The sequence below is a fragment of the Crocodylus siamensis genome, chromosome 5 (assembly GCF_052110815.1).
Source record: "Crocodylus siamensis isolate JL-2025a chromosome 5, ASM5211081v1, whole genome shotgun sequence".
NCBI classification, from domain to species: domain Eukaryota; kingdom Metazoa; phylum Chordata; order Crocodylia; family Crocodylidae; genus Crocodylus; species Crocodylus siamensis.
This window is the reverse complement of record NC_143399.1, coordinates 7,929,065-7,951,774: the sequence shown is the minus strand read 5'-3', so window position 1 is coordinate 7,951,774 and position 22,710 is coordinate 7,929,065. Positions and strand designations below refer to the sequence as shown.

At 40.3% G+C, this 22,710-nt stretch overlaps 1 protein-coding gene across 1 annotated transcript in view; it reads left to right on the top strand.

Moving 5' to 3' along the window:
• Window positions 1-22,710, top strand: part of FAF1 (Fas associated factor 1) — a 301,437-nt gene that overhangs the window by 180,229 nt on the left and 98,498 nt on the right. Inside the window, exons 9-12 of the mRNA XM_090047052.1 lie at window positions 7,409-7,504; window positions 10,543-10,669; window positions 12,411-12,474; window positions 13,426-13,507. Coding sequence (XP_089903178.1) covers window positions 7,409-7,504; window positions 10,543-10,669; window positions 12,411-12,474; window positions 13,426-13,507 — 369 coding nt within the window. The remainder of the gene's footprint in view (window positions 1-7,408; window positions 7,505-10,542; window positions 10,670-12,410; window positions 12,475-13,425; window positions 13,508-22,710) is intronic.

The window sequence follows — 22,710 nt, the reverse complement described above, 5'->3', positions numbered from 1 at the left end:
CACTGATAGTGAACTGATACTGAGATAAACAAGAATCTTATACTTTGTTGCTCATGGAGGCCAAACTGTGTGCATATGAACGCTTCCAATTAAGCTTTTGTCTGTGAAATTCATATAGAGCAGGAAATGACACCAAATAAATTCTTGTCTTCTCAAATGGGCACTCTGTATGTCTGGTTTTCCTTTTTCTTACACAAGTGGAAGCCATGTTTTCCATTTCTCACCAAAATCCTGTTTTTCCCTTATTGAACATTTCAGGTAGTTTTGGACTGTGTTGGATATGGTATCCAAAGCCTAAGGGAGTAGACAGAAAAAGAAATGCCATTGGGTAGAATGTAGTGCCTTGTTTTGCTCAAGCGGTTTTGAGAGTTGAAGTCAACTGAAGCTGAAGACTGCAGCAGACTGCTTGAAAAATCCAGGAATAGGTGATATGAATGTTCTTGAGCTCCCTAATTTCTTTAATTTAAGGGCTAGGTACTTGGAGAACACCAGAGGGACTGCACTGCATGTAGCTGGCTGAAATTGCAGAGCAGCCTCCCAAGCCTTTGCCTTTTACATGCTAGGGCAGTGGCTAGATACAATCTGATCTAAAATAGACCTGGGAATTATTTAGCTCTTGAATGGGAGACTTGGAAATGAAAACTGAATGTAAGGAAGTGTCATTTTTTTTGCACCCAATGAAGTTTCTCATTTTTACTTCAGCAAGGACTAGTCTTTGAAATATAATCAGGGCGCATTTGACTCCCACTTGATTTTTCCAGCATTTATTGCATGGATATAGTCATTTCGTATCTTATTTCAGTTGAAAAGGAACAAGTAGTACGGGCAGTCCTCGATTTAAGACGTTTCAAGTTGCAATGAGCGACACGACATTTATAAATTGACACCCTGTTTTGACTTTGACTTTGTAACATGAGTTTTGACTTTATTTTGAGTTGATTGAATGGTATTTCTTCTGGTGTAAAATGTGTCGGCAGTGTACTAGAACCCTGTTCCTATGAAGGTCATGTGTGTACCATATTTTTCAGAGCACTCTCTATATTATCTCTTTGTAATAATGGTGTTCCTTACAACTATCCTGGCAGAGATTTGGTCAAATGCAAGTCTAGTGGCTAGTCTTCCTTGCACTATGTTTCAGACAGACAAGATGATCCTATTCTATCCCCACACTAAATGCTTGTCTCGTCTGAATCATGGCATGAAGCTCTCTGTATTTTTCTCAGTGCTTCATTCCCACCACAGGGATTCAGGCTTCTTATGTCCAGAAAGACTTGTGTTATTGTTTGTATGGAACTAAATCTATCCTAGAGTTTCCTGGTTCGTTGTGCTATGTGGGGATAAGACAAGAGCCCACTCAATCACAGGTCAAACATTGCCCAAAAGGATCAGACTAGGATTTGTTCTGACCTAGTCACCTGGGGCATTTATATACGTGATCTGGGAGTGTGCAAGTGTGTGTGGGGGGGGACACAGGCACTTCAATCAGAGTGGTTCTGAGAGCTCTTCTAATTAAAGTGTCTGGAGCATCTCATGTATCAGCATCCTCGTGCTGAAAAATGGTGTGGGGTCTCGTCAAAGAAAGTTCATTCAAGCTTTCATTAAAGCACCGCCATCGCCGTTTCTCAGTGTGGGGACGCTGGAGTCTACTGGAGTGCTGTAATTATCACACTCCAGCAAATTCAATTAATCAAGTCTGCTCTGCTGTGCTGTCATTGCATCATGTTGGAGCAGCCTTGCTGCACATGTATAGGCGCCCCTGGATTGTAAGTGTATTGCCTGCTTGGTCTCAGACAGCTTTCCCAGCGTGCCTTTCTTTCCGCTGTCGTCATCAGAGAATTTTTGGTGGGTAGCAGTATCGCCCCCGTGCCACTCCCTCTCCGCCCCCCAAGGTGGCCTTCAAATCTGAGGCCCAGTTTGGGGAAGAGCAAATTTACAGTTAAATATAAGACTTTATTCTTATAAACATAAGAGTTATGAGGAAAGGCTGAAAGATCTTCTGGAGAAGACTGGGGAGGGGGTGGGATTTGATATCCTTCTGCAAATACTTGAAGGACAATTCCAGAGAGGATGGAAATGGGCTTTTCTCTGTGGCAGTAGGGGAAATTTAGGTTGGAGATTAGGAGGGATGCCTGAATATATGCGTGAACGTTTGTTTAGCTTTTTTTCTCTAAATTTCAAGTTGTTCATAAATGAAATATATATTTTTTAATATAATAAAAATAAAATGTCAGCTTTAAAATACGTGTTTAGCTTTTTGGAGGTTTTTGGGCATATCTGTTATTCATGTGTTCAGTAGCAAGCTATTGCTATCAGCTCGTCCTGCCAGATTGTCTCCTTCTGCCAGTGCTCTTCATTTTGGAAGTCTTCAGTGTCTTTTCTGTCGCTGTGTATGCTCACACATCTGTCTAATGTCACATGGGATTAGAAATGAGGTAGCATGGGAGAGTGTATGGGTGCCTATACACATGCAATGAGGCTGCTCTGACATGCTGTAATTACAGCGCATTGGAGCTGTATAAGAACCACGCTCCAGCAGACTCCAGTGTCACATGTATTGGTGTCCCTGTGCTGAAAGATGGTGGCAGGAACACTTTAACTAAAGCTTGTTGGATGACCTTTAGGTAAAGTGCCCCTGCTCAGGGTGCTTTAATTAGTGTGGCTGTTGGAGCCACTGTAATTAAACCACTCCCCCTGCTCCTCTCTTGGAGCATGTTTATAAACACCCTATGTGCCTGGAGTCAAAAGATGTTGAGATCTAATTTAGGCTACTGTGTGATTTGATGCAAGTAACTTTATGGCTCTGTAACTCTTTCATCGGGCACCTGTCTGTAATCTCTTTGGAGCAGTGTGTGTACACATGTGCATACCTAGAAAAATGGAGTGATAGTCTTGATTGGAGACTACCGTTTTTATATGTACAGCTTATCATCTAGGTATATAGATGTTCAGAGAGCTTAGATTGTGTTAAAAGTGGCCACCCGATCTAACTTAGCTTGCTAGGTATGGACCTTACACTTAGACTGACTTAATGAGGATCTAAGTGTGAGCTGTACAGAAGCTCAGGAAGATTAGATTGGTTTAAAAATAGCTGACCCAATCTAAGTTAACTGTACCTCGGAGGCAGTCTAATTTAAATTGGGTCCAGCAAGTCTGATCTAATTGAACTCTGTAATTTCCAGCATAGCCCTGGGGTTGTGCTTTTCCTCCCCTCCCTGCCCCCCAGCACTGAGCTATTTTTAGCTTCCTGGTATCTCTCCTCTCCCCTTGATGGACACCCCTCTGTGCCCACCCCCCCCAGCAGACCAGCCAGCCCCCCTGAGCCCACCAAAGCCCTATTCCGCAAACTGCTTCCAGTGTCAGTTTTACTAGCATTTGCCAGTGCTTGGAGCTGAGGAAGTAAGTCAAGGTGGAAGAAAGACCAGGTGGGATTGGAGGGGGATAGGTTTGCTGGGGGCATTAATCATATGGGAGTACAGGGTGTTCAGGGAGCTAAAAATATGGTTTGGGGTGGGGGAGAGTCCTCACAAGGTCCCCTGCAGATCTATTAGCTCATCTGATCCTGCCAAACCCTCCTGCACCCCACCAAACCCCTGGGGACTCCATTAGTCCCACCTCCCCCACAGACCACCAACCCCCCAAGCCCCATTTGCCCCCCAATGCTACCAAATCCTCCCAGTCCCTACCAAAATCTCCTCCCCCCACTCTTCCCCCAGATCCTTCTGTGGACCCCCTTGCCCCCTCCCCCCCCCAAATCCATGTGGTAGCCCACTCATCCCAATTTACCTTAGATTGGGTGGTCATTTTTAACTCCATTGGACCTTTCCCCATGCTTCACAAATGTCTGTACATACCCAGCATGTAGTATATTAAACAATATATGGACAACACCCGGTTTTGTATCTCATTGCCAGTTCTGCTAGAACTATATCTGCCTCTCCCACTATGTGGCTGAGATTTGCTGGTGCATGGAAGTCAACTGTCTGAAAGCCATAGGCCGCATCCAGACGAACAGGGGCACGCACTTGCAGTGGCACAAATAGTAGCAGAGCTTTAAAAAAAAAAAGTTTAGTGTTTTTAATGTTCACTCACATACTGTACTCAGGTTGCAAATTAGAACTGTGATAACCATCAAATCATGAGGGCTGAGTCTGGGGGCAAGGAATATGTGTATATAAAGAACCAATTAGGGTATCTACAACTTGCATTAAACTCTCTAAAAGGGATCCATTTTATACTTAACATTTTGAGGAGGTTAAAATGTTATGGAAGGTTTATTTTTTTGCCCTTGGTTTTTGTGAGAGTATGCATCTAAATAACTGTAATTTTTGTCCAGTTCTTTAGGTCTAGTATTTTAGGGAGAGTTTCAGGATTTATAGCTGTTAGTTTTTGTTTTTTATTAATCTCAAAGTTACTGAATGAACTGCTGAGATGCAAAATGGCAATACTAATGGCGAATACAGTTCTTGTATTGTTGACATAAGAGTTTCATAGATAATTGAGCTTGACCTGTATGTCTGTTTTAATATTTTGTCTGTAGTATTAGTCGCTTCCTTTTTTTTTTACTATATATGCTTTTTTTTTTTTTTAATATGATTAAACTGCTATTTAACCCTGCTACAAGAATGCGGCACTAGGCTAGTCCAGGCAGGTTAGCATTCACTTGGTAACTAGCCTGCTTAATCAGCTTGCTTCAACCTGCAGCAAATTAAAACTTTGTGATTTCTAGCACAGAAGTGATAAAAGCAGCCTGAATTATGTATAAAAATAAATAGGGTATTTCCAGCATATTCACTTTCAGCCTCAAAATTTATTTGAAATTTGATTTCCCTTAACGTTTTTACAGTCTAATCAGGATGGTAGTGCGTGTGTGATTTAAATTTATCAGTCCCTGGGCAAAAAAAGGGAAAAGAAAATAGTAAAGCAGTAAGCAATTTTTATCTTCTATTTGTTGACTTCGGAGAAACCAGTAACTATCAACCTGTATATCCTAATATGAGCTAGTGATGCTGGTGTGGAATAAAACTTAGCAACTTTGGGTTCTGCAAAAGCAGAATTTGTTGTTAGACAAAGTTAACAGCGTTAATTTGGGATGTGTACGACTGCAGAGGAAATGACTAAAAGTGTGTGCGTGTGTGGGGGGGGGAGGGGGGCGGGTTGTATTGTTTTGAAAGGTTTTTAAGACCAAAAATAATTATAGTATTTTATAATCCAGTCTGATACCCTGCATAACCTGGAATGGAATTTCATTTGGTAATTACTGTATCAAGTCCAGTAACTTACAGTTGGTTATAATGTAGGCTTGGGCTGAATATTAATGAGTTCAATTTTCACTCCGTTAACATCCTTTCAAAAAAAGTTCATTTTGAAAAGACTAGAAAAATGTTTAAACTTTTCTGCATAGTCACGTAGCTTAAATTTGTATTTAAAAGTGCATTTTGAAAAGTGTGTTACGTCAGAATAGAGATTCCGATATCTTACAAAATAATTACTTAAATTAGTATATGTTGGAATCTCTCAACATAGCCTTTTCAGATTATCTTATAGTTTTAATGGTAGTTAGGTGGTTAACCTGTAAATTTCACAAGGCACCTCTCTCCATCTAAATACCTTCGTACATCTGGTGCTGAGTCACTTGTGAAAACAGACTTAAGTCCTTCTGAAAAATTTACCTATGATTAATTTGCTTGAGCAGTTCTGTCATTCTGTCCAGTAGAGGGCAGTAAAATGTGTATCTGACTATCTTACCTAAACTGCAGAAATGTAGGAAAGCTGTTTGGGATAACAAGAACAGCACAGAAGAATCAGACAATTTAAACAACATTTTAGGATGATATACTAAGGTCATTTGTCCAAAAGAAGAGATGGTCTGGACTTTCACACTGCATTGGTTCTCATTCCATGAATGTTGGAATCCTATGTAATTCAAATTTAGTGGGCTACCTTCTGTATAATGGAATCCTACAGTCAAACCATAGAGTTGTTTTAAAGTTGGTTTTAGAGACCACCTGGGTGTGAACAGTGGCTGGGTAAGACTTGGTCTTCATTTTTGCATGCCAGAAACTCCTACTGTCTTGAACATGATTTTTTGCATGATCACAAAATCAGGGAGAGTGTTAACATCCTTTCTCACATTGATTAGTAATTTAATCAATATTGAAATGCATAATAAGTATACTCTTGCGACATCTACTGAATCAGATGCTTAAAGATTACCCTCACTAATCTGTAGGTCTTTCAGCCATGAGATCACTAGTTCTTCACCATTGTTTATTGTTTCGTTCAAGTTAAATTTAGGCGTAAAAAATAGCTGAAAATTATCTCTTCTTTTGTCTTAAATTGATTGATGTATGTTGTTCCTGTATCAGCTACAAGTTTACCAGCATTGCTGGTTTCACATGTGTATATTAGTGGTTCTCAACCTTTTTAGACTAAGTGTGCTCCTCAGAAAATGCTCTGTTTTCATTCATTTGTTGACTACAGAAAAATAATAGAGCAATTCTTCTGTTGCAAAGAACTCAGGCCACAGCAGGTCACAATGTTTTAATATTACAGATTCCTGTGTGACAACTCTGGGCACTCTAAGAATCCCTGGTGTTGATGTTCAAATGGAAAGTACGGCCTATGCCTTCAGTATTTGCATTAATTAAACATTAATACTTTACCAATAAGAATTTCATATTAAATAATAGATTTTAAAAATGGAATTGTAACATTGTGATTATATCTGTTACCATATCTTGCCCATAAGCCTTGTATCTGAAGGTTGTAACTGTTGTAATTAATTACTCCCTAGCAATACCTTATCTTGTCTTTATTTGCTGTTTGCTTATTAATTAGGGAGGGAAAGTAAATTGCATGTACTTTTTTATTCATAGTTCATCATTTGATCTAGTGACATCTTGGATAACAAATTTTAACATGGAAACAAGATCAAGCAAGTGTGCCACAGCAGCACAGTCTCGAAGAACAGTGATCATAGTACTTTAAAGAAAAAAAAATTCTCTGAAAATAGTCATCTTCTTTTAAACTCTTAAAGAGAGCAAATATAAAAATATTCTTGCAGCTCATCTACAGGTCACAACAACCTGTTGTTTCTGCTGTCTGTTTCTAAGGTAGATATTACAGCCCTGCGTGTGGAGTTGGGAATATATCATTAACGCTCCACACATAGGATATCACAATACAGCCATATTAATATCAATTGTACGGTAATAATTATTTTTACTATTCATTTTCATATAAAGAGTTGTTTTAGTTTTCCAGTCTTCTCATTTATCTTGGTATAATAATGTCAGACCTCTGCAGTGCAGTTTTTAATCCAAACATTGAAACAACCCAAAATGCTCAAAGCAAAAAAACTCTGAAATGAGACAGATACATTAATAAATAATTGCTGTTTTCACTGCAGATGACTCTAGCTGCATCAGGGGTGACTTATCCTTGTCATCGACTTACAGTAGGAAGAAGATCTTCACCTGCACAAACCAGAGAACAGTCAGAGGAGGTAAGAAAATATTTCAGCTTTACAAATGTGGTCTAAGAGAAAATGGCTAAAACCCTATTCTGTGCTGGTCATTGTCTCTTCCAGTGTTGAATGTTATAGATTTAATATATAAAAATAAATTAGCTCACGGTGCCTATGTAAGTTCTTTACTATAAGAAAAGCAAAATAGGAGCCAGTGTGGAAAAGGAGAGGGAAAAGCATTCAAAAGAAAAATAAGACTAAAAGTGTAGATAATTTTCAGTCCTTATAGCCAGTGATGTCAGTGAAGCCTATAGTTATACATTTCATGATAAGCTCCTGCCCATAGTTGCTTTTAGCTCTGTGACATTTGAACTATGTGGGATAAAATGTTCCCTGTGTTCTTCCTGCCTCTGTTTTAAATTTAAAATAGTTTAACAAATAGTTTCAGCCATTTTATTTAGAGAGCTCTGGTACCTTGGCCCTTGTTTGAATAGATAATAAGGCTGCATACTGACATTGAGGGAGAATAGGGGGAGGTTAGATCAAGTTAAAAATGGCCGCCTAAGGTGAGTTGGGATAGCGGGGGCCAATGAGGGGGGTTGGGTGGATGGGGAGCAAGCAGGCTTTGGAATGAAATTGTGGGGGTTCATTGGGGTTTGGGGGAGCAAATGAAGTCCACAAAGGGGTCAGGGAACTGGGGCAGCAAGCAGGAGCCACTAGAGGATTGGGGGGGAAGCAGCATCCGCAGGGGATCAGGGGGGCTAGCAGGATCCATGGGAGGGATCAGTGGGGGCAGGTGAGGTCTGCCGGAGGCAGCAGAGGGATTGGGGTGGGCAGGTGGGGTCCACAGGATGGATTGGTGTGCAAGCAGTCTGCAGGGGTGATCAGGAAGGTAAGTAAGGGATTGTGGGGGCAGGTGGGGTCCATGGGGGGTTGGGGGAGTCTGGGAGAGTTTGGTGGGATCAAGGGAGTTTGGGGTCATTTTCAGTCCATCTACCCCTCCTACCCTGACAAATAGCTCCCTCCCCTCTCAGCAAACCTACATCCCCACCATCCTGCCCTTCCCTTCACCAGGACTTACTTCCTTGGTTCCCAGCATCAGTGAATGATAACAAAACTAGCACTGACAGCAGCTCGTGTGGTGAGGGGTTTGGTGGGCTTGAGGGGGCACAGGGGGCTGGCTGGTCTATGGAGGAAGGGGCTAGGGAGTTAGGGGTGCATATAGGAAAAGCACAGCCCTGGGACTGGGGCAGCGGCTGGGCCTCCCCAGCTCTGGGGCCGTGTTGGGAGCTGTACAGTAGTCCGGGACAATTAGATTGGTCTAAAAATGGCCAGTCTGGTCTAAGTTAGACTACCTTGCAGGTAGGGTTAATTTAGATTGGGTTGGCCTTTTTTAGACTGAGCTAATCTTCCTGGAACTTCTGTGCAGTTTGAACTTAGGTTGACTAACTAGGGATCTAAGTGTGAGGTCTGCACCTGGGTGAACCAAGTTAAATCAGATGGCCATTTTTAATGCAGTCTGACCTCCCTGATTATCTGTATGCATCCAAGGCTGTATATTTCAGCCTTGCTAGCTCATTTGGTCTGGTTTAGCATACTTGTAGGTTATCATATTTGATGCCATGTTAGCTGGCTGTATTTTAGCTCACACTCACCCCTAGGATGCACTTGAGTTTAGTTTACAATTGTAATTTCCTGGCTAGGGAGAGAGGAAAAACAAACATGAATGTATAAACATGGGTTTTTTTCTGGCTTCCACATCAGCTATACAATTGCTAACTGGATTCAATAATAAAGTCAAATTTTACCCGTTGTTACACCTGTGCAGCCTTCTTGAAAAAAGTTGTAGTTTAATTTTTGTGAAATGTTGTTTACTCCTAAGAGATTTCTTCCCCATAGCTTTCACAGTTAAAAGATAATAAATGTCTGTCTACAGGTGTAATGAAGGACAGAATCTTTCTTACTAGTTAACTGATCATGAACCAGAAATCACATAACTAATTTTTAAGTTCCCAGCTTGAATTAGCAGGCTTGATAAGTGTATTTTAACATCTTTTCCCTCTTAAAGCAAGTAAATTTACTCTTAAAAGATCAAGATAAGATAAAGCCATACAAATCTATGGCAAGAGAAAGCACGTGCAATGAATCTGAAAGCAACAGATCTAAAACTGAAAAAGAAAAACTTGTTTTATACAAAATATAATGAATTTGTAGAACTGACTATGAAAAGAGATTATTTAAGACAAACATGTGCAGTTGTCTTTTCCCTGTAGCCACTCCATGCAATGTGTGTAATTTTACTAGTGACTAGTTTTGTGGTTTATCTGCCTACGGTAGGTAGGAATACAGCATGCAGGAAACTGTGGGTTTCTCTTGATGTGATTTTGTATTGCATACTTGCACTGGCATCTCAACTCGTCTAACTACGTTAGGTTTCTTTCTGTAATATCACAATTCATAGGTTAGACAGAGTGGGAAAGCGTGGTTTTTGCAAGGGAGTCAGTTAAAAGGCAAGGTACTGTAGGAGTGTGTGGAGAAATTAGGTTGCGGTAGGTCCCTTCCCAAGTATTTCCGTGACTACTGCCTGCTATGGAAGTGTTGACAGAGCATGGTACTCAACCAAGAAAAAATATTTAGGAACTGTGCACCTCTTTCACTATTGCTATGGCAATAAGAACACCTACAGTTACATTTGATAAATAACCCATACAGGAGTTTACACTAGATTATCTAATAATCTCTCTTGCCTTTAAACCCTTTGAAACTAGTTTCATATAAATTATTTACATTTCTTTTCCATATGATGGTTTATTTTGCTATGTATAACATTGCTTTGCTGGGTGAGCTGTAAGGTGTCTCTTCAAAAATAAAAAAATTGTAACATATAAAAGATCACATGCTAATGCTGTGTATGCGCTGCATTTAGAAATATACTGCAATGTTAGGTATGTGTGTGCACGGGTTTTTGCATCAAAAATGTTTTTTAGTATGCATTTATTTAGTTCAACATTCTACTTGATTGTGTTTCACTGACAGTAGCCTCCATAATATAGGATTATGTTGTGTTTTTTTAACAGCAATGTACTGATGTTCATATGGTTAGTGACAGTGATGGAGATGACTTTGAAGATGCTACAGAGTTTGGAGTCGATGATGGAGAGATGTTTGGAATGGCATCATCTGCCTTGAGGAAATCTCCAATGAGTAAGTATTGGAGTTAATCTAGCATTAGTTGTGCAGTACTGTAGTGAAAACAAAAAGATATTACAGTAAAAGCTGTATTAACTGGCATTTTACTATCTGGAATACTCTAAGTGGAACAGCTGGCCTCGCACGTTACGGCTACTGCCACCATCCTGCACTGTTCCCACTCTGCATGCAGCTGCCCCCACCACCCACTTTTCCCCCTATCCCCTGGCTCCTGTTCCATGTGCGGCCGCTGCTGCTGCCTCCCCCTCTCCCCCCCTTCCCCCCCCCAAATGCTCTGCAGGGGTTTTCAGAAAGGTTGAAAACCCCTACCTCAGATAATCGGAATTTTTAGATACCCGGCACCCCCCTTTACCCCAGTCATGCTGGTTGACCCAGCTTTTACTGTAATTGTTTAAGCAATAATAGGAAAAATAGCCTTAATTTTCCGATTTATCCCACTATTTATTGTCTCTGATGCTGTTAGGAGGGCGTGCCGTATTTTTCTCCTCTCCATCCTTTTTTAGTTTTATATCACTTATTACCATTTTACACCAAGGAAGAGAAACAGCAAAATACAGTATGGAAAAAATGTATCCAAAATGTAATCTTTAGCAGATGTGAAAAAGCCAGCAAATAGCTATATTAGAATTGCCATATCAGTTTCACATGACTATTGTTAAATGCTTCAGAGGAAGGCACTATAACCTGATAATTGGCAACTATGGAATTATCTTCTCTTGGGGGAATTTTTCTCTAATCTGTGCATTTAGCCTATGCTTGAAGTATAGAAGTTTTAATGTCATGATAAATAACCATCTGTTATAAATGTAGATATACTTATTAGCTACCTGAGTTACAGTGAGGTTTTTTTTAAATCCTCCTAAAAGTTTAGCCTCATTACTTGGTGACAATGAATTCTACTTGTTAAGTGCATGGTATATAAAAGTAAATATTTTCCTAGTGTGTAAGTGCCTTGTAATTTTATTGGGTGATTTTTTTCCCCTGTGTATTGCAAGATGGGGTAAGTACAAGTACCCAGTTACCATCTCTATGCCACTAATTAATATTATACCTTTATGAGCATTGTTATCTTAAGGGCCCTGCTGCATGTTCAGAATTAAAGCTGAGTAGAAACCAACTATAGATTTGTTACACATTTTCAAGCACTAACTGTGGAGCTGGTTGGTTCTTTATAGCTGGGTAGTCATTTTAATTTTGTGATAGCTACTTTGCATGTGTGGCTGGTCTAAATTTATTGCATGATTAACCAGTTAAATAATATACGTGTCATGTAGCAGGGACCTTAGAGTCAGGCTGTGATCAAGTTATATCACTAAGACATTTTGCTGAAATTTATTTTAAGATTCCTCGTAAGTATTTAAACAAAAAATTCTCATTAGTAAAATGATGTTTTGAGTCTTCTAAACAATCCCCTTATTCAAAAGTTAAGGATGGATCCAGAGAGAAGCTAAATCCAGCAGTAGTGAGCCACCTTCAAATACAATGTGGAATTCTTCAGGTAGAATGACCTGACTGTTCATGTAACTACCTTGAAATATCATGATCATCCAAAGGCCCATCATCCCACCAAGTTATTTCAAACAATTTACGTGCTGTATCCATGAGTACTTAAGAAGTTATAAAAATGAAAAAATCAAGGGAGTGATAAATGGATTCTTATTGCTTGCTTACTATTAAAAGCGATTTCTCCCCAGTGACACTGATATATGGTTTTCATTTGTTCTTATTTTTTAAGTGCCAGAAAATGCTGAAAATGAAGGAGATGCCTTATTACAATTTACAGCAGAATTTTCCTCAAGGTAAGGTTAGGCTATTAACTGTGTAAGATGTGTAAGGACCACTGCTACAATATCACTATAACATTGAAGAAAATGTAAGTAAAAGTAAATATATTTAAATATTACTTTATCTGATCAAAGGCATTTAGAGCCAGATTTTGCCTCCCTTGTGATTATCCAGATGGGACAACTTGTAGCATCAGATACCACTCAACATGAGCAAATGTGACAGATTCTTTCCTTAATTAACAGGCCACAAATCGGCTATCATTACTGAATTCCATAACAGAAAAATAACTGAAATGCTGACCATAAACTGTAGCACTGTTAATGTAATATATATGAGCTCTTACAAACTGCAAATCCTGTTACTTCTGAAAAATAATATTGAGTTGCCACTAGAGTGTTATGAATAATTAAGTAGCTGGAAAAAAAAACAGTTACTGTTTCAAAATTGGTAACCTCTTACTTTTGGAAATTTATATATGGACCTTGAATCATGCATTGTTAAGCAGCTGCCTTATTTCACCATGCAAGTGTCATGGTATTCCTTTCTGGCAGCCAAGGAAGTGATTCCTGCGTATATTTGTATGCTTAGCCTTTTTTGATTCTGTATGATGAAATGCTTTCTGTGTATTTGGATTATTAGGATGGTGTTAAGCAAGGATAGTACAATCCACTTGTAGGAATGTAATATTAAGAAATTGTGCTTATAATTGCTTACTAGTTTCAGCATCCAACAGGTTCTGAGTACAAGCAGTTATAAAGTTCATAAGGTGAACACTGAAATATGCCCGAATGGTCACTTGGACCTTTTTGGAAGTTCAGAGAGCAGAGGAGAAAATAGTTGGAAATGTAGTATTATAGATTTTAAAGAATTCAGTTAATGCATGATGTAAAGGAAATATGGATTTGGAGTTGGAAAACGTTCTCTCTCTCTTTTCAAATTAATTGCATCTTCTTTTCAAATAGATACGGTGATTGCCATCCTGTGTTTTTTATTGGATCGCTAGAGGCTGCTTTTCAAGAAGCCTTCTATGGGAAAGCCAGAGATGTAAGTGTGTGTTCAAATTATTTTGTTTAAATGAGGAAGAAAGTGGCAAAATATCTCAATCTTGCATTTGAAAAGGCCAGATAGGATATGGAATTCTCTTGTTCGTTGTGTTACCCTTAGATGGTTTTACCATTTAACTAATTGCTTAAAATATTCATCCCACATACATTTGCTATTGCTTTTGCTTTGTTTAGGACTGTTCGTGCTTACATAGCCAATTCCAGGCTTTGATAGCTCTGGCCAAAGTTCCTCAGATGATCTCTATCTGCGATGATAGAGGCTTTTTTCCCCTTTAAATGTTGGTTCCGTATCACTCTGGCACAGTCTGATTGCTGATGAGTTCAAAGTTTTATAGCAGCACCTCTTTTAAGTAATGGCAAATAAAACTGTACATTTAAACAGTAAAGTCTGTTGGGTCAGCAATATGCAGCCTTGTGTGTAGTACAGCATTTATTTGACAGATCAGTATATGTTTTACAGTTTTAAATTGAAGTTTTCTGTTTAGCTTGGTGGGCACCTTAGGTTTCGGTTGTCCTGTGCACACTTGCAAAAATAGTGTTTTTGTTAGTATTTTATTAGAACAGTTTATGAGACTTCACTTTTGCCATCAAAAGTGGCTTAAAATATATCAGCATAAAATCAGAGAGCTCTTTATTAGCTCTCCTAAATATTATTTTATATCTCTTCTAACATAGTATAACCTTAAGACATTTCATCTTCAAAACACTTTTCATATGCTTTTTTACACGTAGGGTCTGGAAGCCAAATTGTATTTCCAGTATGTTGATGGTGGAATCAGATCAGTCTTATGAGGATTATCTGTTGTATTTAAAGCTTTGTTATTTTAAATACTTTTATTAGATTTTTTAAAAAAATAGTTGTGGTTTTTTTGTACAAAGCTGAACTACATCCTCTTTTAATTCCATTACAATATTTTGAATTTTTAGCATATGAAATAAGCAAAGTTGATATTAATATATCTTTTGCAGTTTCTTTTCTTCTTGAAAAGAAAATGAGTAACATTTTATTCTGTTTCTGGTAAGTCAGTTGTATAAAATGACTGGAAATATGATACTTTAATTAAGAAAAATAGTTTAAGAAATTGCAACCTGAATATCATGTGGTCTGATTTATACTATGGAGGGCACTTAATTTTACCAGGGCAACAGATGAGCTTCAAGCATCAACATTCTTCACTTGAAGTGAGAAATTGAGTTCCAAGAGTAAATAAAAACAAGATTGAAGGTTTAAATCCTCTGCTAGGCTTTTTGAACTTATATACTCATTAAATGTTTATTGGAGTGGTGGGATTACGAAGGATTTGGGGAGCTTCATCAACTGGTATATAGTTAATCACTAAGTAAAACACTACATTTGATAGAGTGTTTCTCACGATGCCACACTCAATCCATCTTAATGAAAACTGCTTCAAACTGATTTAATTTGAAAGCACTTGGCAGTGAGAGTACTCAAAGATCCTAGCCTTTTTCTTGAGGAATTCTCAATGTTGTCCAGAGCAGAAAGTGTACTGTACGATTCAGCTTCAGTGAAACAGCCATCAATAACCTGTTCTTTCCTGTCTAAAATGTTGAGATTTTCCTGAAAAAATGTGAATAAGTTTTATGAATTTGCAGTCTTGTGGCAGAAATATTTGAGAGAGGTTTTTAAATGAATAAAGAATTGTAACTCATTTAAAGAGTTTATGAAATAAAAGCATATTTTGTGAGGGAAATAGGCATTGGAGCTTTTCTTTAATTCTTAATGTCCTTCCCTTTTCTGTGTTGGAAAGCATACCATTTATAGTTAAGTTTCAGAAAATGTTAACTGCAAAAGAAGCTAATATATAAAATTTATAATGGTCATACCCACCTCTGTTTTACTGACCATCTTTATGGTCTGGTTTCTTCACATTGAGTCTTTCTATAACTAATATTATGTTAGCTTTTATTTTAGTGCAGTGAACTTTCTCTCCTTTGTCACTGATAATGTCTGTTCTACCTATGAAGGCAAGAAATGAGTCAAATTCTGCCTTCCTTTACAGTTTGAAGGTAGGATCTGCATAATGTGTCAGGTCAGATTTTGTTTCATAGTGGGCATGTCTACACGTGCAATTAATGCAACTGAATATACTCTGGCTCAGTTTAAGCCAGAGTAAACTAATTTCCATGTCACTGTCCACACGTGTTTAAGCACAGTAACTTAATGTGGCATAGTAACGTTAGTACCTGTGTCTGGCTGTATACTGTGAGTTCATTGACAAAAGGTATTTGCATATTTGATAGAAAAGAAAGTCATTTTGTTTTTTGGTCAGTGTATTAGCAGGGCTGAAGTGAAGAGTAGAGACACGAGTGTATTAAAACCAAAAAAGAATTGTGTTCATGTGAAATGCTTTCTTAATTTATTTTACCACTTTGTATCAGTCTCAGCTTGACTTCGCTATGATGGAACTAACTGTAGTTCAAATGACTTCTATATTATAGGAACAGCTAGACTATATACCACAGAGGACTTATAAAAGCTTTAAGATGGATAATTTTGAAATAACATACCACTGGTGAAGTGTCTTCCTGTTTGCAAACAATGTTGATTGCATTGTGTCTCAAGCATCAGGATTCTGTCCCTTAAAGATGCTGATCTTACCTAGTGTGTAGCATTGGGTGTTATTGTTATTAATATAAGTGCCTCATATCTTTCTTGAATCTTACTAAGCTCTTTGCCTGAATAATATTAAAGTATTTCTTTTTAATCAGTGTTTGTTTGCCTTTTGGTTTAGATTTATATACCTCTCTGTCGATTGACTTTTAACAAATATATGAAGCATCACTCGAAGTGCAGTTCTTTATTGGCTGCTTCTGATATTATACCCATGCATCTTGAAAATGAACCCTATCTTGTTTTCTGGCTCTTAACTAGCTTCTCATCTGTGTCAGATCTCTACCCCTCATATTTGAGTACTTCATTTTCTAAATAACTTCCTTTGCATTTGGGAAATTCAGGTACATTATATTTTACTGTCCCTTTCTGACCCACCATCTTGCTGATTTCCTCAAATAATAGTTATAAGTCGAGGCAGCAGAATCAACTTTTGCATGAATTTTTCTAACATATAATGTTTATTAGTGTAATGTAAAGCTCTCTCTCATTACTGTTTTAACTAGATTACCTGGTATTGAAATAAGATTCAGAGATCTGTAGCTCTCCTGACTGACCCTCAAAGCAGTTTTTATAAAGTTAAATACAACTTCCACTACTTGTCTTGCATAGTAATTAATTTTAATAATAGATTGTGGGCTAGATGCAAGAAGGACATAGGAGTTTAAAAGTTAGGTGTTACAACACATGTATTTTGGGTGCGATGGCCACAGAGTGGGAAGTGCTAGGTGCCACTTCGAGTCAGTATGCAGAGAGAAAAACTATAGATGAAGCCAAGAGAAAATGTCTTAGGACAATGTCATGTCTCAACCTCTCTTTAAAGCCACAGTGGTAGTGGCAGGGAGCAGGGGTGACTCCATCTTCTCTGAATCCTAAAATCCTCTCCTGGAGGTAGGTGCCTGTACACTTTGCTTCTGGGACTAAGGAGGGTCACTTTTTTGTTTTCACACAGTGAGGAGGAGGAGACTGAAGTGATAGTGTTGGTGTCTTCCTCTCCCTCCCCTTACAGCAGTAAAGTGGTTAGAGCACTCACCTGGAAATAGGAGACCTGATTCCAGGACAGTTTCTGTATTTTATGGTCTCCCTGTCTTCCAGGTGCTGTTCCTACCACTAGGTTATAGACTCATACTCTGCTTGTTGTTCTCTCGTGTGCCTGTTGATTTCAGTTCTTTTTCTACACATCGGTGTAGTTTCTACACATCAGCATAGTAGGAGGGATTGGAAATGCCCACAGCCCAGAACAGTTAGGTGGTTTGGGGATTCTACGGAGGTGGGAGATGTGACCTTGAATCTCATTAGGCGGAGGAGGAAATTAAAGTCAGACCTTCTGCATCCTGGACACGTGTTCAGATCACTCAGTTGTTGTATAAAGAGGATACACAGCATCAGTGGCACCTCCTACTCCCCCAGGCATGTGTTAAAAGCCATCAGTGGCCACCACTGCATTTTGTGAGGAGCCTGATCCTGTAAGTGTCTGGCGTGTTTTCTCTGAAAACATGTATTCGATCAGGCTTTTCACAGGACTTGTACTGAGCAATTCCTAATGTCTGGATCCCAGGAAGGCATATGTGTGAACAAAGGGACACAGGCTCTTCAGCCTTATCAAGACTGGACAGTTCAGGACATGTACAGAAGTGCAGTGCTAGACACCTAGGAACTTTTCAATTAAACGGAAATTATGGAATTTGCGCACTTCCCCAGTTTCAGGTGGTATCTAAGCAGGGTTGTTTCAGAATTGCAGTTCTAGATTTAGGCATCTACATCCATTTTTGTTAACTAGGACCTGTGCATTTTATTGTTAGTTCTGCCACTTCATTCCTAAATCATATAGCATCTCTTTCATTATTCCGGGTTAGCAATTTTACTCTAATACATCAGTTTCATCATCTGCTTTTTTAAAACCACACTCTTTTCACATGGCCGCGCTGTAGTCATCTGAAGTGATAACTCTGTGGAAGATACCTCTTCAACATCCTCTCTACTGAAGACTAAGAAACAATTCTCTTTGTTTTTCCCTCCCATCCTCAAGTATGTGCTATTGCACTTTGCGGTGGCGATTTACATTTTTTGGGCAATCACTAGTTATTTAGTTTATCATATAAAATGCTATTAAAGATTGAGGTATTACTCATGAAAGCAAGGTTTTCAGAAGTGTGAAACACTCCAAATCCCATTTGAAGTCCATAGGAACAGCAGGTGTTCTTTCTCGTGAAAGATCCGTCACAAAGGGAACGGTTTGCCAATAGTCCTACAGATTCCAAAATCTGGGGAACATATTAGAAACTATGTAGCCAATCTAGCTGCCTTAACAGAGATTAGCCAAAGACTTGCATCTGATGTCCATCCCTAAGATCATAGAATCAGGGTCGGAAGGGACCTTGTAGATCTTCAAGTCCGACCCCCTGCTTGGGCGGGAGAAAAGACTGGACTCAAATGAGTCCAGCCAGGTAGGCATCAAGCCTCTTCTTAAAGACCCCCAGGGTAGGAGCCAGCACCACTTCCCTTGGAAGTTGGTTCCAGCTCCTAGCCGCCCTAACTGTGAAGTAGTTCTTACGGATGTCTAATCGTCTAATCTAAACCAACTCTCCGATAACTTGTGTCCATTATTCCTTGTTATGGGGGGGGGCTCGGGAAAACAGTGTCTCTCCCAAACCCTTCTGGTCCCCCCTAGTGAGTTTATAGACGGTCACCAGGTCCCCCCTCAGTCTTCTCTTGTGAAGGCCGAACAGGTTTAGGTCCTGCAGTCTTTCATTGTAGGGTCTGCCCTGTTGTCCAGACGATGAACCAGTTCTTTCTGTTGAGGTCAGTTTTTAAAATATTGTTCAGTGGACTTTCTTGATTGCAGGTGTACATTTTTTGTCCTATATCTTTGCTTGTTTGTCTTCCTTTTTGTTCTGATGAATGAATTTATTTAATTTGGCATTGTATACTGTATTACACTTGAAGGAAAATGTTTTCTTGTCTTTGTTTTTCCATAGAAAAACAGTTTCAGTAGAAATTTTTGTTTCTTGTTCCCCAGACAATGCCTATGAGCCTTTCTTTTAATATGAAAGATTTTTTTTTTAAAGAACAAGATACAGAAGAGTCTTTATCTTGTTCTTTAAAAGCATCTCTCTCTCTCTCTCTCTCTCTCTCTCTCTCACATTAAAAGAAAGGATTATGTTACAATATCCATAATATTCTCTGTGTAATGATTACTTATAAAAATTGCATTATATGAAGTATGTCTTAATTTGCTGAGTTTTAAGGGCGTGGAAGAAGGAAGGATTCTTATAAAGTGGTAGCTCAGTGTGGTAACTATCTAACGCTCTTACCCACCTCCTGTTTTGACTTAGGCCACATAAATAAATAGGAAATTTAACCTTCTTAAAACTTTCCTTAGTCCTCTACTTCTTGTGCAGCTTTTTTCAAGATGCCAAAATGCAAAGCAGTAGAGTAAATATATTGAAATGTATTAGAGGGTTTTACTGGCTAATTGCTTTCTCATCTTACGAAAATGTTTTTCTAACCATATCATCTAGGGCTGTGATCTCATCACCTTATTTTCTAAATAGATTTTCCCGGGTTTTACTTGGATGGTAAATTTTCAGAATATGATATGGTTGATCCAGTAGCCAACAGTCTTCCATTTAATTTATTATTTCCATATTGCTGTAGCTTGATGCTCTGGAAGTCTACCATGTTGGAGAGGAATAGCCTTTTGCATGTGATATCAAATGAAGCCTTGAACATTTGAGTTCTGTTTAAAAAATGGCTGAATTTTGCTTTGCTAAGAGTTATGAAACTATTGCAAACAATCTGAGTTTTTGAGTTTCAAGTAAAGTGAGTTTTTTTGTGAAGTGCATTCACATCTGTCAGAACGAAAGATTATATATAAGTGAGGACTATTACATTATAGTAATAAACATCTTTTTAAATTTAAGCTTTTAAATTCTTGGTTTCCTCTCTGAACAATTTGGGTTTTCCTCTTAGCCCCCAACAGTGAGAACTACAGAAAGAATAATGAGAAATCCAGTACTAAATTTCTTCTACTGCCCGCATTATGGAGCTAGATTGTTCTCACTGATGGCACATGACATAACAAGGAGCAATGGTCTGAAGTTGCAGCAAGGAAAGTTTAGGCTGGATATTAGGAAAAGCTTTCTTGCTAGGAGGGTTTCATAGTTTCTAGGGTCGGAAGGAACCTGAGTAGATCATCTAGTCCGACCCCCTGACATGGCAGGAAAGAATACTGGGGTCAAACGACCCCAGCAAAATGTTCATCCAACCTCCTCTTAAAAACCCCCAGGGTAGGAGCCAGGATCACCTCTCTTGGAAGTTGGTTCCAGATCCTAGCCATCCTGACCATGAAGTAGCGCTTCCTGATATCTAGCCTAAAACTGCCCTCTGCCAGCTTGTGACCATTATTCCTGATCACTCCTGACAGTGCTCGGGGGAACAGAGACTCCCTCAATGCCCGCTGGTCCCCCCTAACTAATTTATAACAGGCCACTAGATCCCCCCTCAGCCTTCTCTTGTGGAGGCTGAACAGGTTCAGGTCCCATAGCCTGTCCTCGTAGGGCCTGCCCTGCTGTCCCCTGATCATGCGAGTGGCCTCCTCTGGACCCTCTCAATGCTGTCCACATCCCTCCTGAAGTGTGGCGCCCAGAACTGGACGCAGTACTTCAGTTGCGGCCTGACCAGTGCCACATAGAGGGGGAGGATCACCTCTTTGGACCTGCTTGAGATGCATCTGTGGATGCATGACAGGGTACGGTTGGCCTTCCTGACTGCCTCTCCACACTGCCGGCCCATGTTCATCTTGGAGTCAACTATGACTCCAAGATCCTTTTCCGCCTCCGTGCTGATCAGAGGGGAGTTCCCCAACCTGTAGGTATGGTGCCAGTTGTTCCTCCCCAGGTGCATCACCTTGCACTTGTCTGTGTTGAATCCCATCCTATTCACATCTGCCCACCCTTGTAGCCTGTCTAGGTCTGATTGAAGCCTGATGCTACCTTCTAGTGTGCCCACATCCCCCCACATCTTAGTGTCATCAGCAAATTTGAACAGGGTGCTTTTTACCCCCTCGTCCAAGTCACTGATGAAGATGTTGAACAGTGCGGGCCCGAGGACCGAGCCCGGGGGACCCCACTGCCCACGTCCTTCCAGGTTGAGAAGGACCCATCCGCTACCACCGTCTGGGTACGGCCCTCCAGCCAGTTGGCGACCTATTTGACTGTGTGGGCGTCAACACCACAGTCCCCCAGTTTCTTAATGAGAATGGAGTGAGAGACAGTGTCGAATGCCTTCCGGAAGTCCAGGAAGACTATGTCCATTGCTACCCCTGCATCTGTTGATCTGGTAACCTGATCGTAGAAGGCCACCAGGTTGGTCTGACAGGACCTGCCACTGATGAACCCGTGTTGGTTTCCCCTAAGCATGCAGTCCCCAGCTGGCCCCTCATGGATGTGTGCCAGCATAATTTTCTCAAACAGCTTGCCTAGGATTGAGGTAAGACTGACCGGCCTATAGTTTGCTGGGTCCTCCTTCCTCTCCTTTTTGAAGATTGGAACCATGCTGGCCCTCTTCCAGTCCTCTGGGACCACACCAGAGCACCATGAGTGCTCATAGTCATGCCAGGGGTCCTGCAATGACCTCGGCCAATTCCTTAAGGACTCTAGGGTGGAGATCGTCCGGGCTGGCTGACTTAAACACGTCCAGCCCCTCCAGAAGCACCCTAACTACTTCCATGTTAACCTTTGGCCCAGGTGTGCCTCCCCTGGGGCCCGAGGGGGGCCCAGCAGGGAGGTGGCTGCTCTGGTCCCTACTTAGGAAGACAGAGGCAAAGAAATCATTAAACATGTTAGCTTTGTCGTCTGGTATGACGACTAAATTTCCCAACGCGTCCTGCAAGGGCCCCACGTTACCCGGGACCTTCTTTTTGCCCCCTATGTATTTAAAAAAGGACTTCTTATTGTCCTTAATCTGAGAAGCTAGTCCTAGTTCCATCTTTGCCTTGGCCTTCCTAACTTCCCCCCTACAACTCCGAGCGACTGCAGAATAGTCATCCCCAGGTGATGACCCCTTCCTTCCATTGGGTATACGCCTCCTTTTTAGCAAGGAGACATTCTCGGATGCTTTTGGTGAGCCATGGAGGCTTGTGTGCTCTCCTGCTCCCTTTGATCCTCATTGGGATTACCTTCCTTTGTGCTTGGAGGATTGCTCCCTTAAGGAGCAAACACTCACCTTGGACACCTGGCTCCCCTCCCCTCCAGGACCTCAGCGCATCCCCAACTATCCTCCTTAGCTCGCTGAAGTTTGCCCTTCTAAAGTCTAGCGCTGCTGCCTTACTGCATGCCCTTGCCACCTTGCGCTGGATGGTAAATTCCGGCAGGCGATGATCGCTGTCGCCCGGGTGGTCGAGCACCCGCAGCCCCCTCACCAGGTCATCACCCATGGCCAGCACTAGGTCCATCAAGGCATCCCCCCGGTGGGGCTGTTCACCTCCTGGGTTAGATGGAGGTCCTGCACTCTGTCTAAGAACCTCCGTGAGCGGTCAGACCTGGCTGACT